Source organism: Osmerus mordax, chromosome 19 (assembly GCF_038355195.1).
Source record: "Osmerus mordax isolate fOsmMor3 chromosome 19, fOsmMor3.pri, whole genome shotgun sequence".
Classification (NCBI taxonomy): Eukaryota; Metazoa; Chordata; class Actinopteri; order Osmeriformes; family Osmeridae; genus Osmerus; species Osmerus mordax.
Window position 1 is genome coordinate 6533147 of NC_090068.1, and position 12720 is coordinate 6545866.

Here is a 12720-nt window from a genome sequence, read left to right on the forward strand (position 1 = left end):
GAGAGAGAGAGACTGCATTTGTTGAAAGAGCCTGGTGTTATATTTGAAGTTGCGAGGGGTGGCGGAGGGCGGGGGATTCGGGGACGGGGGGGGGGGGAGTGTGTAGGGGGGGGGTGTGGTGCTCTGTTGGCAGCACCGCAGACGTCAGGCCTGTCTGCCTGCCTCTCCTCGCTGCACGCTGGAGAGCAGAGTGTCAGCTGGGACATTAACATGGGCTGACCTTTTGCCAGGGCTTTCCGCAGTTTTCTGACATTCCGGGGCTCGGTGGGGGGAGGAAGGGGGTTGTGTAGGGTGTGTGTGTGTTGTGTACAGTAGTGTGCCGGTGTAGTTCATTTGTAGGGAATCGATTTTGGCGATCGCTCGTTTATGCCTCTCGGAACACCTCTGCACCGGCACTTACTGTATCGGAGTTTGAAAACATCCTCGCTATCCTTGGCAACAGTGCCAGCGCTCGGTTAAATGATAGAAAGCGCCGGAGTTATGGCAGGGGAACGTCAATGCTCTACCTATCTGAAATCCTTCCAGGGTCGGGTGGGGAGAATACCATATCAGGCCAATTAAAGGTAACGGATGGTGACACGCTGAATTGAGGGCAGGGAAGGCTGCCATATGGCAGTCCAGGCTGTAAACCAGCAAGCAAGGAGGAGAGGAGAGGTTGGGGGGGGGGATGAGAGAGAGAGTGAGAGGGGCTGATGAGGGCGGGAGGGGGGGTGTCAGAGAGAAGTGACGCAGCAAGCCCTCACCAGCCAGAAACACCAGCAGAAAAACCACCCTCAGATCTGTCTTTAGACTGCACCTCTGCCACCCACCCACCCACACACCTCTCCTCCCTCCCTCCCTCCCTCCATCCAGCCCCAGATCCCCCCAGCCCTAGCCCCTGGGCCCCCAGGGTGCGCTGCTCTCAGGTATCTGGAACTGCCAGCTTCATTAACGCACGCTGTGTTATTTATTTTTTATTTCTCCCCTCCCCTCGCTCGGAGGATTTAAATGAGCTGTCCTCCTGACCTTTTTGTGCTCCTGTTTTTAAAGTGAGTTCATCTCCCGGCATCTCCCTCCCCCACTCCCCCCCCCCCCCCCCCCCCCCCCCCCCCCCCGACGGGGGACAGATGCTTTTAAGCCGCCACCCAGTGGCAGACGGCCGCGCCAAGGTTGTTTGTGGGTAATTGCCTTTTTTTCCCTTTTTTCTTTCCCCTCATCTTCTTCCGTACTCGCCGTTTTGTCCGCCGCCGCTCTCCTCCGCCGCGGCAACGGACGCAGAGGGAAGAGGGGAGCACGCGCTCCGTAGGCTTCCTTTGCTCCCTGGCTGTTCCCCCCCCCCTCCGTGCTGATTAAGCAAAGCATCTGTGCCGTTTTGAATACAGTAGCAAGTGAAGCAGAGCCGAGGTCTAACACTGTTACGGCACGTTAGTGCTCAAAGTGGCAGCCACTTACGACACAGGAACTATGTTTTTTTTTTAAAGGGCAGGTGCGTGTGTAGCGTGAGGCCCTGGTATCGATCTGGGAGGGTACTACCATGCATCTACTGCTCTCTCCAGTGTGTCTCACTGAGTGAGCTGGTGTCATTCAGGGTCCCCTGCCAAGGCCTTACACAGGCAGTAAAGGCCGCAATATGCTTCTGCGTCTCCGTTTACGGATGGGCGGGCGCACGGATACGCACGGATACGGACGGATAGACTGTTCTCCGTAGGCTGTGGGTGCTGAAAACAATTCACCGCCAGAAGAGTAGGTGGCGCAACGTTTTTTTGTAAATCGTCATGGAGTGTTTATTTACCTAGGTTATCGAGAAGTCGGAGCAAATTTACAAATTAGCTGTTTCATCAATAAAATACGCACATTTTCAGCAACTACACTGCCCATTTCTCGTCACATTTTAATTCAGATGCTGATTTACATGTACTGTTTAGCTGAAATATGAATTGTGAAAACTTACAGCAATGGCGGTCAAAGGATTCTGTTCGTCCTGTTTATCCCGGCAACCCCGCCCCCTGACGCAAGCGATTCTTAATACTGACCAATCACAGCCAAGGGGGTCTCCGTAGCTCTCCGTCGCTCACGACGGATAGTTAGAAAATTCAGGAGGTGCACGTCGAGCTCTCCGAGGGCTGACGGAGAGCTCGTAGAGGGCGTTCCTCGGAGAAGAGGGCGTTCACATGTGTCCGTTTTTCGAAAAACGCAGAAGCATAGATAAGCCTTAAGGCCTCCCAGACTGTATGGGTGTTGGGATGAGGGTGAGGGTGGGGGGGAGAGTTATTTAAAAGCTGCCAGGTCCTCTGGCTAGGTCTGCAAATTTTTTTACGGTATTTTTTTTTTTTTTTTACCTCGGCTGTTTGATGTTTAATTGAAGTTGTTAGTCGCATAAAATGTCACCTTACCTGGCGCTCCAGGTGAGAATTGGTTTGTAATTGAAAGGTAATGTCCCACCCCTCTCTGAAGCCTCGAGGGAGGACAGGGAGAGAAGTGTTAGCCTGCTCTGGCCACCGCTCTGTATCTCCATGTAGCATGTGTGGCCCTGCGGTCATGTCTGACTTCTAACCTCTCTCTGTCTCTCTCTCTCTCTCTTTCCTCCATCTCTCTCTTTCCTCCTCTCTCCTTCTCTCTCTCCTCCATCTCTCTGTCTCTCTCTTTCCTCCCTCTCTATTTTTTTCTTCTTCTCTATCTCTCTCTCTCTCTCTCCTTGTTGCAGTGTGAGGAGGAGCGACTGTCCCATGTTGCATTAGTGTCGGTGTGAAATGCTGGCCTGTCTGCCGCGGCCAGGTGACCTCTCCCTCCAGCTTCTCCCCCACACGCAGATGAACACTGGACTTCAGAAATGTAAGTGACACGCGATCATCCAGCGCACACACACACACACCATCACGCAACACACACACACACCAGGCTGCTAGAATCCCTCTCAGCCCACATCAGATAAACAACCCCAGTCCCTTTTATGAGTAACAGCTCTGTGCTAGAAACCAGGAGAGAGTCTCATGGAAGGGAAGGTTCTGCTGGAATACAACAGCTCCCTCTCAGTTGAAGTGAACCCTCCTGAATTTACAGTCGAGGATTGGGATCCATTCACCCCCTCCCCTGCCCCGTAGATCCCTCTCGAAGGAAAAGACGATGAGAGACCTCGCCGTGGGGGACAGGCGGTTATTAGAACCGCCGTGTCCGATGTTCCTCTGCGACGGGCTCGCTGTAATAACAGGTAGGGGCATGGCACTCGCTGATTGGTCAGTGGATCTGGAAAGCGCGAGGCGCCGTATGGGCATCTCATGAATCATACATGTGTATCCCCATCTGGTTGGGCCCAGAAGGACGAGTCAAAGTCCTCTCTGGTTGATTCTGCTCCTCCTAGATGACACGCGCGTGTTGTTTATCCAGAGCCAAGGCCCAGCCCTGGTCCAGCTGTTATTCCCCCCCCCCACCTTTACCTTCCTTGAAGGCCAGATGGGTTCTAGAGAAGGTTCTTCTTCAGTGGAGGAATCTCAGCTCCGCTTTTGATACGGTTTCCATTTCTTTGTTACAAGACCGTCTCCCTTTTTCCCTTTTTTTCTGCTTTCTTTCCTCCTGGCGCGCTCTCTCTCTCGCTCTCTCTCGCTCTCTCTGTCGCTCTCTCTCGCCCTCTCGCTCTCTGTCGGCGTGGCTCATCGAGACCGTAATTTCAGAATCACTGTAATCAGCGTCGCCCCGGGAGTACGGCAGGCGCGGGGGAGCCCGCTAAGCGCCAGCCGTGGCGGCCATGTTGCAGGCCGGTGACCGGGGGCCGGCGGCTCCTCCGGGTCCCCTGCCCTCCGGCACACGTCACAGCGGGGGGTGGGGGGGGAGGAGGGGGCTGTGGACCTGTGACAGGCTGTCCGGTCAGATGGCGTGTTATCGGTTTCGTCTGATTGAGCAGGCTGCTCGTCGCTCCACGGGGTCCCCCCCCCCCCACGAGTTTCTGCTTGTCCTTTTTTTTTTTTTTTTTTTTCACTCAGCCGTTTTCTTTCTTCTTTTTTGCTTCTCTCTTTTTACTGCTCCTTTCATCCTCTCAGTATTGATAAGGGAGGATGCTGAGCACCCAGGGCCCCGGTGTTATCACATCATGGGGTTGATTGCTTCGTCAAACGGCCCCCCTGGGCCGGGCGGGGTGTAAAAAAATAAAAAAAAAAAATGAAACGACAGAAAAACATTGAGTCCTCTTGCCTCCTCCTCTGGCTCCTGCCACGAGGCCCCTGCGGAGCATCTCCCAGGACGTGTGCAGTGCTGAGCTGTTGGTGTGTGTGTGTGTAGGCTCCGGGCGCGTGTCCCACAAGGCTTCTCGTGCTCAGCTGAAGCCCTGTCTGGCGAGGCTGGGATTGGACCGGCGAGGCCCCCTCTCTGGTGACGTGCGCTCGTGAGCCTCCCAGCTGTCCGTGCGCGCCGAGCACTCCACGGCCTCGGGGGGCTTCATCTCTCGCTAGGCCTCCGAGCTCATCTGACAGCTTGACTCTGTCAAAGAAGTGGTTATCTTATAAGGTGGGGGGGGGGAGACATCGGTGTTCGAGACTAGCAGTCACATGAAATGACGGTTGACTTATTCCCACTGAGACTGGTTAGAGGGTGGATGCCGTCACGAGCTCCAATTTGTGTTTCCCCCCGCCAACGCCACTAGCCTCATGTGCTGGCCTGTGCCTTGTCAGACTCGGTCTCACTTGCTTGGCAGTTTTTCCTTCTCCTCATTGCAGCCGTGTTGCCTCTTTCACTGCCGCCCCCCGGGGGGGTTTCCCCCGAATGTGCGTGCGCGCGTTTTTCGGAAAAAGTGCCTGTCCGTGCGCTCGCTCGCTCGGAACGACAAGCTCGCAGAGGCCCTTGGGTGCTTCTTGACTTGTCACTGGAGAGAGGTGTTTGTAACGGGCCTGCGTAGGGTACGGGGCTGTCGAAGGAGCGGGTCAAGTGCGCAAGCAAACAAGAGGAGGAGCGTCGCTACTCGGGCCCGTGTCCTCCAAACTCTGCCGCTGTCGGTCCTGCCAGCGTCTGAAAGCCCTCGAGGAAAAGGTCTGAAGGAGAGACGCGTGGTGAATGGTCAGGGACCCTTCATCAACCGTCGCACAGCTGAGGAACAATACAGAGAGGGCTAACGGCAGGCATCTAAGAAACGTGGCTAACCTACATTTTCCTTTGCCGGCTTCATAAGCCCCGACGATTGTTTCCGGCCCTCTTCCAGAGAGTGAGAGTGTGAGAGAGAGAGGGGGGGGGGGGGGGGAGAGAGAGAGGGGGAGAGGACTTAATTGTCATTGCTGTATGACACTGAAGTGTCTGATCCAATTTCCTGGTCTTGTGCGAAAATTGTCATTAACAGCAGCGTGAGCTCCTGCCCCCTGCTGTTTGAGTCTCGTTCAGTTCCAAACTGTGGTTGGAATATGATAAGGACTCATTAGCGCCCGCCTGAACCTTTGTAGTCGTGCTGGAGCACTGGGCATCTCTCTCGCGACTCCCGGCTGGGTCATTAAAGCAAGGGCCAGCCTGGTCCGACCCTGCCCTGGTGATCCGTTCATCTGGAGGACCAGCACCTCCCAGACCTCCCTGGTGAACCCCCCTCCCTCCCTCCCTCATCCTCAGGGCTCCCTGTCCAGGTCCCTGGACCCACCAGGCCACACCATTTAGATCAAAAATGGAGGACGTCAGGCACAGTGTGCAGCAGTCCTGTCTGGACTTTGCTGTGGTCGGTGACGCTGTCGCTGAAGAACACACCCTGTCGCCGCGGCGTCGGCCCGCGGTAGACCACGCCCAGGCGCCGCCCCGCAGCTTTTGATTCGCCGCTCCGCCTCAGGCATTGTTGTTGGTCCTTTGCATATTTCAGCTGCAGCTGGTCATTTATGGATTGCCAGAACCATGCACCAATAATGTTGTGTATGCACATTCTCCTTAGTTTAAAGTCAACTTCAACAATCTCCTTATTTTGGCAGTCTGAACTCGTTCACTAGTTTTGTGTCTGTTTAGTGGGAATTTGCCTTGAAGGCTTGCTGCAGACGGCAGGATTAACTTAACAAACCTTAACATTCTCTCCGTTGATTCGAATATCTTGTAATTAGGATTGACCTTGTCTTACTACACCCTCTTACCGGTGTACTGTAAAAGAGCCTTGGCCAACTACAAGGAAGGCTGCATGCCAACCCCAATGTCCTCTAAACCCACACATACAGTACACACACACACACACACTCGGGAGCGTAGGTAATGAAAGTGTGGCGTTTTATTTGTTCGGCCTCCCTGTGATTGGAGGAGAGACAGGCGAGTGACGGAGGTCATTAGTCTTGGCTGTCACGGGAGCAGCCGAGGTAACGTCCTCCGCAGGGCTGCCGTCTGTCCGTCTGTCCGTGTTCTGGCCGCCCAGCCGCTCAGCTGGGGAGAAGACGGGAGCGGGCATTGATGGAGTGTGTCAAGCTCAAACTCCCTGGACCAGACCCCTGCATTAATGAGGCTGCCATCAGCAGAGTGGAGCCGCGAAGACAGGACAGCCGCCCCCGCTCTGTCTGTCTGTCTGTCTCCCCCCCCACACACACACACACACACACACACACCACCCAGCCCCCTCATTGTCACCCATTGTTTCCTGCCCACAAATAAGACAGCGGATTAATCAGCCACTTGGCGTGACTCCTGGTGCCACCGTGTCAAATCCTCCCAGCCCAAACCTGGCCTCAGCCTCAGCCCCAGCCTCAGCCCCAGCCTCAGCCCCAGCCTCAACCCCAGCCCCAGCCTCAACCCCAGCCTCAACCCCAGCCTCAACCCCAGCCTCAGCCCCAGCCTCAGCCCCAGCCTCAACCCCAGCCCCAACCACAGCCTCAACCACAGCCTCAACCCCAGCCTCAACCGACAGCCAGTCTGTCTGCTGAATGAGGAGAGACTTGCAGGACAAAATTGGTTCACAGCCACCGCCACTAACCCATTTTACAAATGTTTTAACAAGTCTAGAAAGACCCGGCTTGACATTTCAGGTTCTCACCTAATAAAAGACAGCGACAGCAACAGTCCCTCAGCGTCCCCCAAATCAAATAAAGGTTTTTATGAAAACATGAGGTTGTCGTTTTTCCTTTATTGGATGCAGGAAAAGCAAACAGACGGAAGGGCATGCTAACTTAACTTCATATTCCAACGACAGGGTTGGATCCTGTCTTGTGGCTGTCTGTGGGTTCAGTCTGGGTGTGTGTGTATGTAGGTCAGGCAGACTGGTGGCCGGGGGTGTGGGGGGGGGGGGCACCCGGGGCCCCCGAGCCCTGCCTGGGGGGGAGAGCCTGCTGGGCTGCTCCTGTTCTCAGATCAGAGCTGCTATATGTACCATCCCCTCGTGTCTCATCACTGGCTCTCACTGGGAGTCTGAGCACTGCGCGTCTAAACCCAGATGACGGATGCAGAACACGGCAACACTGTGGTACCGACAGTGGATGTATGTCACACACACACACAAGGTACACCAACACCTGGGAGTGGGTACGTCACACACAACACAACATTTTTGTTCAATAGGCTGGCGCACGTTCTGTCTCACACACAGAGACATTGTCACCCAGGCAGTGTTAAACATAGCCAAGGTGTTTAGCAGCTGTGGCAGATGTGTCTCCATCAGGGGGCTGGGCCGTCTGGGCTGGGCCGTCTGGGCTGGGCCGTCTGGGCCGGGCTGGGCTGGGCCGGGCCGCCTGCCACAGATCAGGGGGAGGCTGCTCTGTGAGGTGACGCCTGTCACGGAGCTCTGCTCTCTCAACTCCCACACCGAGAAGAGAAACTTGCCTGTTTGTCCCCCCCCCCCCTCCCCCAGGAGACAAGAAATGCCTCTCTCCTTCCTCTTTGTCCGGCCTGTGATGTGGCAGCATTCGACACGGCCCAGCGCCTCTCATCCCCCGCGACAGCGACCCTCGCTGTTTTCCTTGGCGGCGTTCCCGGCAGAGATCGGAACCGCCTCCGTCCTCTTTGAGGCGTGAGCGCGGCTACGTTCATCTCCCGTGTGGGTGAAGCACTGAGGGGGGGGGGGTGAGAGTCAGATTCCTGTCAAACGAGGTTCAATTACCAATACATCTGCTCTTTTTACAGGGAGGGGGGGGGGGGGGAGGAAAGCAGAACAATTTCTTTTGGGAGTATTTGACCGGCGTTAACACGTTTTCTCTTTCGTTTTGCTTTTCTCATTGTCTCATCTCTCCCTCCTGTCCTCCCCCTCTTCCCTGCCCCCCCCCCCCCTCTATCCTTCGCTTGCATCTGTCTGTCCGTCTGTCTCTCCAGGGGACACTACACAGAGGATGAGATCCGCTCAGTATCCGACCCCTGCAGAATTGGATGCCTATGCTAAGAAGGTCGCCAACAACCCCCTGACCATCAAGATCTTCCCCAACAGCGTCAAGGTCCCCCAGAGGAACCACGTGCGGCGCACGGTCAACGGGCTGGATACCTCAGGCCAGCGCTACAGCCCCTACCCCCCCTCTCAGGCCAGCGTCAAGGCCGGCCTCCTGGCCGTCGTCAAGGCGCCCCTCGTCAAGGGCATCCTCAAGGACTTTGACGGCAGCCGGGTCCGCCTGCACTCCGAGGTGATCATGAACCCCCCCGCGGGACCCTACGCAACCTCCTCGGCCAGCACTTTAACCCTCCACCACCCCCCGGGGGGCCCCCGGCCCCCGCAGAGCCTGCCCCCCCACCCCCAGACTCTACAAACTCTTCAGGGCCAAGCGCAAGGCCAGGGCCTCAGACACCCACCCCCCTTATCCCAGCACCCGCGACCCCAGACTATGTCCGCCCACGCCCCTGCCCTGGCCCACCCCCAGCCCCCCGCCCTCCAGCTCCAGCAGCAGCACCATCCGCAGCCCCCTCCAGGCCTGCAGGGGGGCAGGAAGCTGCCGGATGGCGACGCGCCCCCCAACGTGACCGTCTCTACCTCAACCATTCCTCTATCCATGGCGGCCGGCCTGCACCAGGGCCGGCAGGCTGACCTGAGCACCATCGTGCACCAGATCAACCAGTTCTGCCAGGCGCGGGCCCAGGGGGCCAGTGCCACGTCCATGTGCGAGGGGCAGATCGCCAACCCCAGCCCCATCAGCCGGAACCTGCTCATCAACGCCAGCTCCAGGGTGTCCATGCACAGCAGTGGCCCCAACGGTCCCGGCCTGCCCCCCCACAACTGCGTCATGGGCCCCGCAGACAACGCCGCAGCCCCTGTGGGCCACCCCCCGCCCAACATGGCCGCCATGAACCGCATGCCTGTCTATCACAATGATATCAAGCAGCAGCAGCACCACCAACAGCAGTTACAACAACAACATCATCATCATCATCAACAACAGCAACAGCATCATCATCATCAACAACAACAACAACAACAACAACAACAACAACAACAACATCAACAACACCAACACAACCACCAACAGCAGCAACAAATGCGCTCTTGGAATCAGCACCAGCTGGCTCAGCTCCAACACATGCAGGACGGCGGGGGCCACCCCTGCAAGCATCCCCCGAGGGACCCCGGCTTCCCCTGCAAGGGCCTGGGCTACCCTCCGGAGCTGTGCGTGGGCCAGCCTTACGCCCTGAAGCCCCCCCTGGAGAAGCCCACCCCGTCGCCCCCCGTCAACAACAACAACGGCATGCCCGGCCCCATGGCCCACTACACCAACGGCCACTACTTTCAGCCCCACGTCTGGAACAGCAGCATCCTGCCCACGCCCAACAGCGACAGCTCCGGGTCCCAGGACCTGGCCATGCCATTCCACGGGGGCAACCCAGGGGGGGCCGCCACCCTAGACTGTGCCCCCCCCGGGGGGGGAGGCCATTACAGGCCGGGGACGGGCTCCTCCGGACAGACTAATCTGATGCAAACGGCAGATTATTTGGGCGGGGACTTCCAGACGCCCTGCTTCCGAGATCAGAATCTGGGGCTGATGGGCAAGATGCACAGGCCTCCCATGAACCGGGTGGGCCCGGAGGCCGGAGATGGTCGACCTTCTCACGTCCAGCACCCGGGGTACAGATAAGCTTAGGCCCTTGTCTACACAGCAGTTATCAAAACAACCTTCTTTCAGTCTTGAGAGGTAAAAACATGAAATGAATCAATTAAGTAAATGGACGCCAACGTTTAAAGAGGACAAATGAATATATTTAATAAAGAGAAGTGTTTTTTTGTTTTTTTTTGTAGTCAATCTTGCAAGTGATCAATTGATTTTGTAAACGAGTGCTTTTACCAGGCACTTTAGGGAACTTTTTTTTATGTATGTGATTGTCGTCATTCCCAGACCTCTCTCCCAATCCCACCTGTCTATCAGTGTGCCTGGATCTGAAGGATCCTGAGTTATTTTTGACTGTCCTTAAAGTTTTCTTTTTACACACGAAAGATGTCTCCTGCAGACGATGAAGGAAATCTGACTCTTCACAGAACTTCTTTTGAGGATCTTGATGTTCTTACAGATTCATGTCGGGATTCCTCTGCTCAGACTACTTTTGTCAGACACGCGACTAATTCCCTCTTTGTGTTTACATGTGAAACTCAAAGTGATGCCGAGTTTAAATACAAGAATATAATACACTTTCCCCTTGATGTCGCAGCTTACGAAAGGTAATTATTTCTTCAGTGCAAACCTGTCAGTCACTGGACGCTACAAAGTACTTATGGGCAGGCTTGCTGTATGCACATGTACAAAGAAGCTGTTTTTCTTTTGAAATGTTATTATTTATTTGTGAAATAGGACTGTTTCTGAATCAGGTCACTGTTAAAGATTGATTCCTCGCTGTCTCTGAAGTGTCTAATCAGGTTGTTTGTACAGAGTAGAGACATCTAGATCCTGCAGGAACCTGAAGGGCAGACTGGGCCAGACGCTCTCTTGCTCACAATGCTGCAATGAATTCAGGTGACTGTTACAAACCCATGTCTTTTTCACCAATGCCAATGACTTTGGCAGCATGATTGTGAAATCCGTTATTTTTTTTATTTTATTTTTTTTCAGTGTGGTGGGGACGGGGGTACAAAGAAATTAAATGGGTTCAATCTGAAGCCTTAGATGGCCAAAGTCGAATCTTTGAGGACAAACTGATTTTTAAAGATGTGCCATTTTGTGCTGGTTTAATTTTCCTTTTTTTTTCTCTTCTGAACCCGAAAACTATTACTTGAATTGTTGAAATGAGATGTTGTGTTTTGCAGGTGTTTGTTGAAGGGGGGGGGGTGGACTAGTTCACAAGACTAAACTTGCTACTGCAGTGGGAAAGGAGTTGTTACTAATGTCATTTAGAAACTAACTATGAACCAAATCAGAGTTTGTTGAAATCATTGAGGTAGCTCAAGTTAGGTGTAGTTGCTACTGATTCTGATTTGAAGTGTGCTTGAAAAGACCAAATTGATCACTTGCAAGATCACTTGGAGGTATACAAAAGGATGTTTAAGTTAAAGTGAAACAGCAAATGCATTGTTTATTTTATTGTACACTGGCTTACCTACTATACTACTGTAACTTTAAAGTGTAATGATTGTGGATGAATGTTGCCTGCTGATGTGGGTTAACGTGCGTGCGTGTGTGTATCAGAATATATGTGTGTGTGTTAGCAGATGTATGCGTGGGGGAACACACTGAAACCCACACCCTGTTTGCCTCCTTCTCTGACAGCCCTTAAAAAGCCTTAAGTATTCGGTCCTTGGACTTTCCTTTTGAAAACAAGCATGGTTATAATGAACCCAAAATGATGATAATGAGAGTGAGTATTGCAAGAATACTGAGGAACAGCAATTTCTCTTTTTGTTATAATTGACTTTATTTTAATGAAGTTTTGTTTGATAGAAGAAAAAGAAAAAAGCAATTCCTTAGTGATACTTTATTATGAAAACAGGAAATGGAATAATATTTTGTAATTCTATTTTAAAGCTTTGTCTAGTTACTGGGCTGTAACAACACTTTTTTTTTTCTTCAGTTTCAAAGCTTCAGTTTGCATTGTGACTATTTATAATACTTGATTTGCTTGTTATTTAAATCTTTTGTTCTTTTTTCCCCCTCTTTATTTCTTGTACTATTGCTGTGAAATGGAAGAAGGTCCACCAGCCTTTCTTTGGCGTGACACTCTGTGGCTTTTTGACAGATGAGGCGAGAGTGTGAGAGTTGTGCTACTCTTTTTGTAATATTGTAATAATAAAATAAAGTTCTAATTTATGCTTTGCTAGGAGTTTTGTTGATTGTCGCTGCCTGTCTTTTAACTCCTTTTCCATACCTTTGAACTTACTACCTTCCTGCAAACAAATGGCTATCAAATAAGGTACTACTGTAACCTCACATTTGGATTCAAGCTGTTATATCTGCATGACTAGCAGTTGTGCTAGATTAATACTGTACAATCCTCCCCAGAACCGTGTCCTTTGAGTTTCAGCTAGAGTACCTCTGATTTGAACAGCGACGTAGGAAATAATCAGTTATCGTTTCATGCGATGCTTTCATCCTGCAATTCCAAGCCAGCCAATGTGAGACGCATGCAGGAGAGTAGACAAGGTAAGATATTAAGTCTGCAGGACAGGCTGGCTGCAGTGGGCTTTGGGCCGTCTAGCAGTGATGGAAATGAGTGTTCTATAAAGGGCTCGCAGTAGGAGGGACTGTCTGGGTATAGCGTCGCTCCATCAAGAATTTTGAGCAATGCAGGGTGCAGTCATAACAGCAGCGGGATTGAATAGTCTCTGATGACAGGGGAACTGAGGACATTTGGGGGAGTAAACCTGCTCAGTTTCAGACTGATAGGAAGTAACCAATCACTTGTTTCCGGGAAACA

At 53.1% G+C, this 12720-nt stretch overlaps 1 protein-coding gene across 2 annotated transcripts in view; it reads left to right on the plus strand.

Moving 5' to 3' along the window:
• The window catches only part of fam222ba (family with sequence similarity 222 member Ba), a 28622-nt gene extending 16392 nt beyond the window's left edge, over positions 1 to 12230 (plus strand). For both annotated transcript variants that reach the window (XM_067257461.1, XM_067257463.1), the window contains exons 2-3: positions 2684 to 2811; positions 8215 to 12230. In XM_067257461.1, the coding sequence (XP_067113562.1) occupies positions 2730 to 2811; positions 8215 to 9956 (1824 nt within the window). In that variant the 5' untranslated portion in view covers positions 2684 to 2729 and the 3' untranslated portion in view covers positions 9957 to 12230. The remainder of the gene's footprint in view (positions 1 to 2683; positions 2812 to 8214) is intronic.
• Positions 12231 to 12720: the final 490 nt, after the last annotated feature.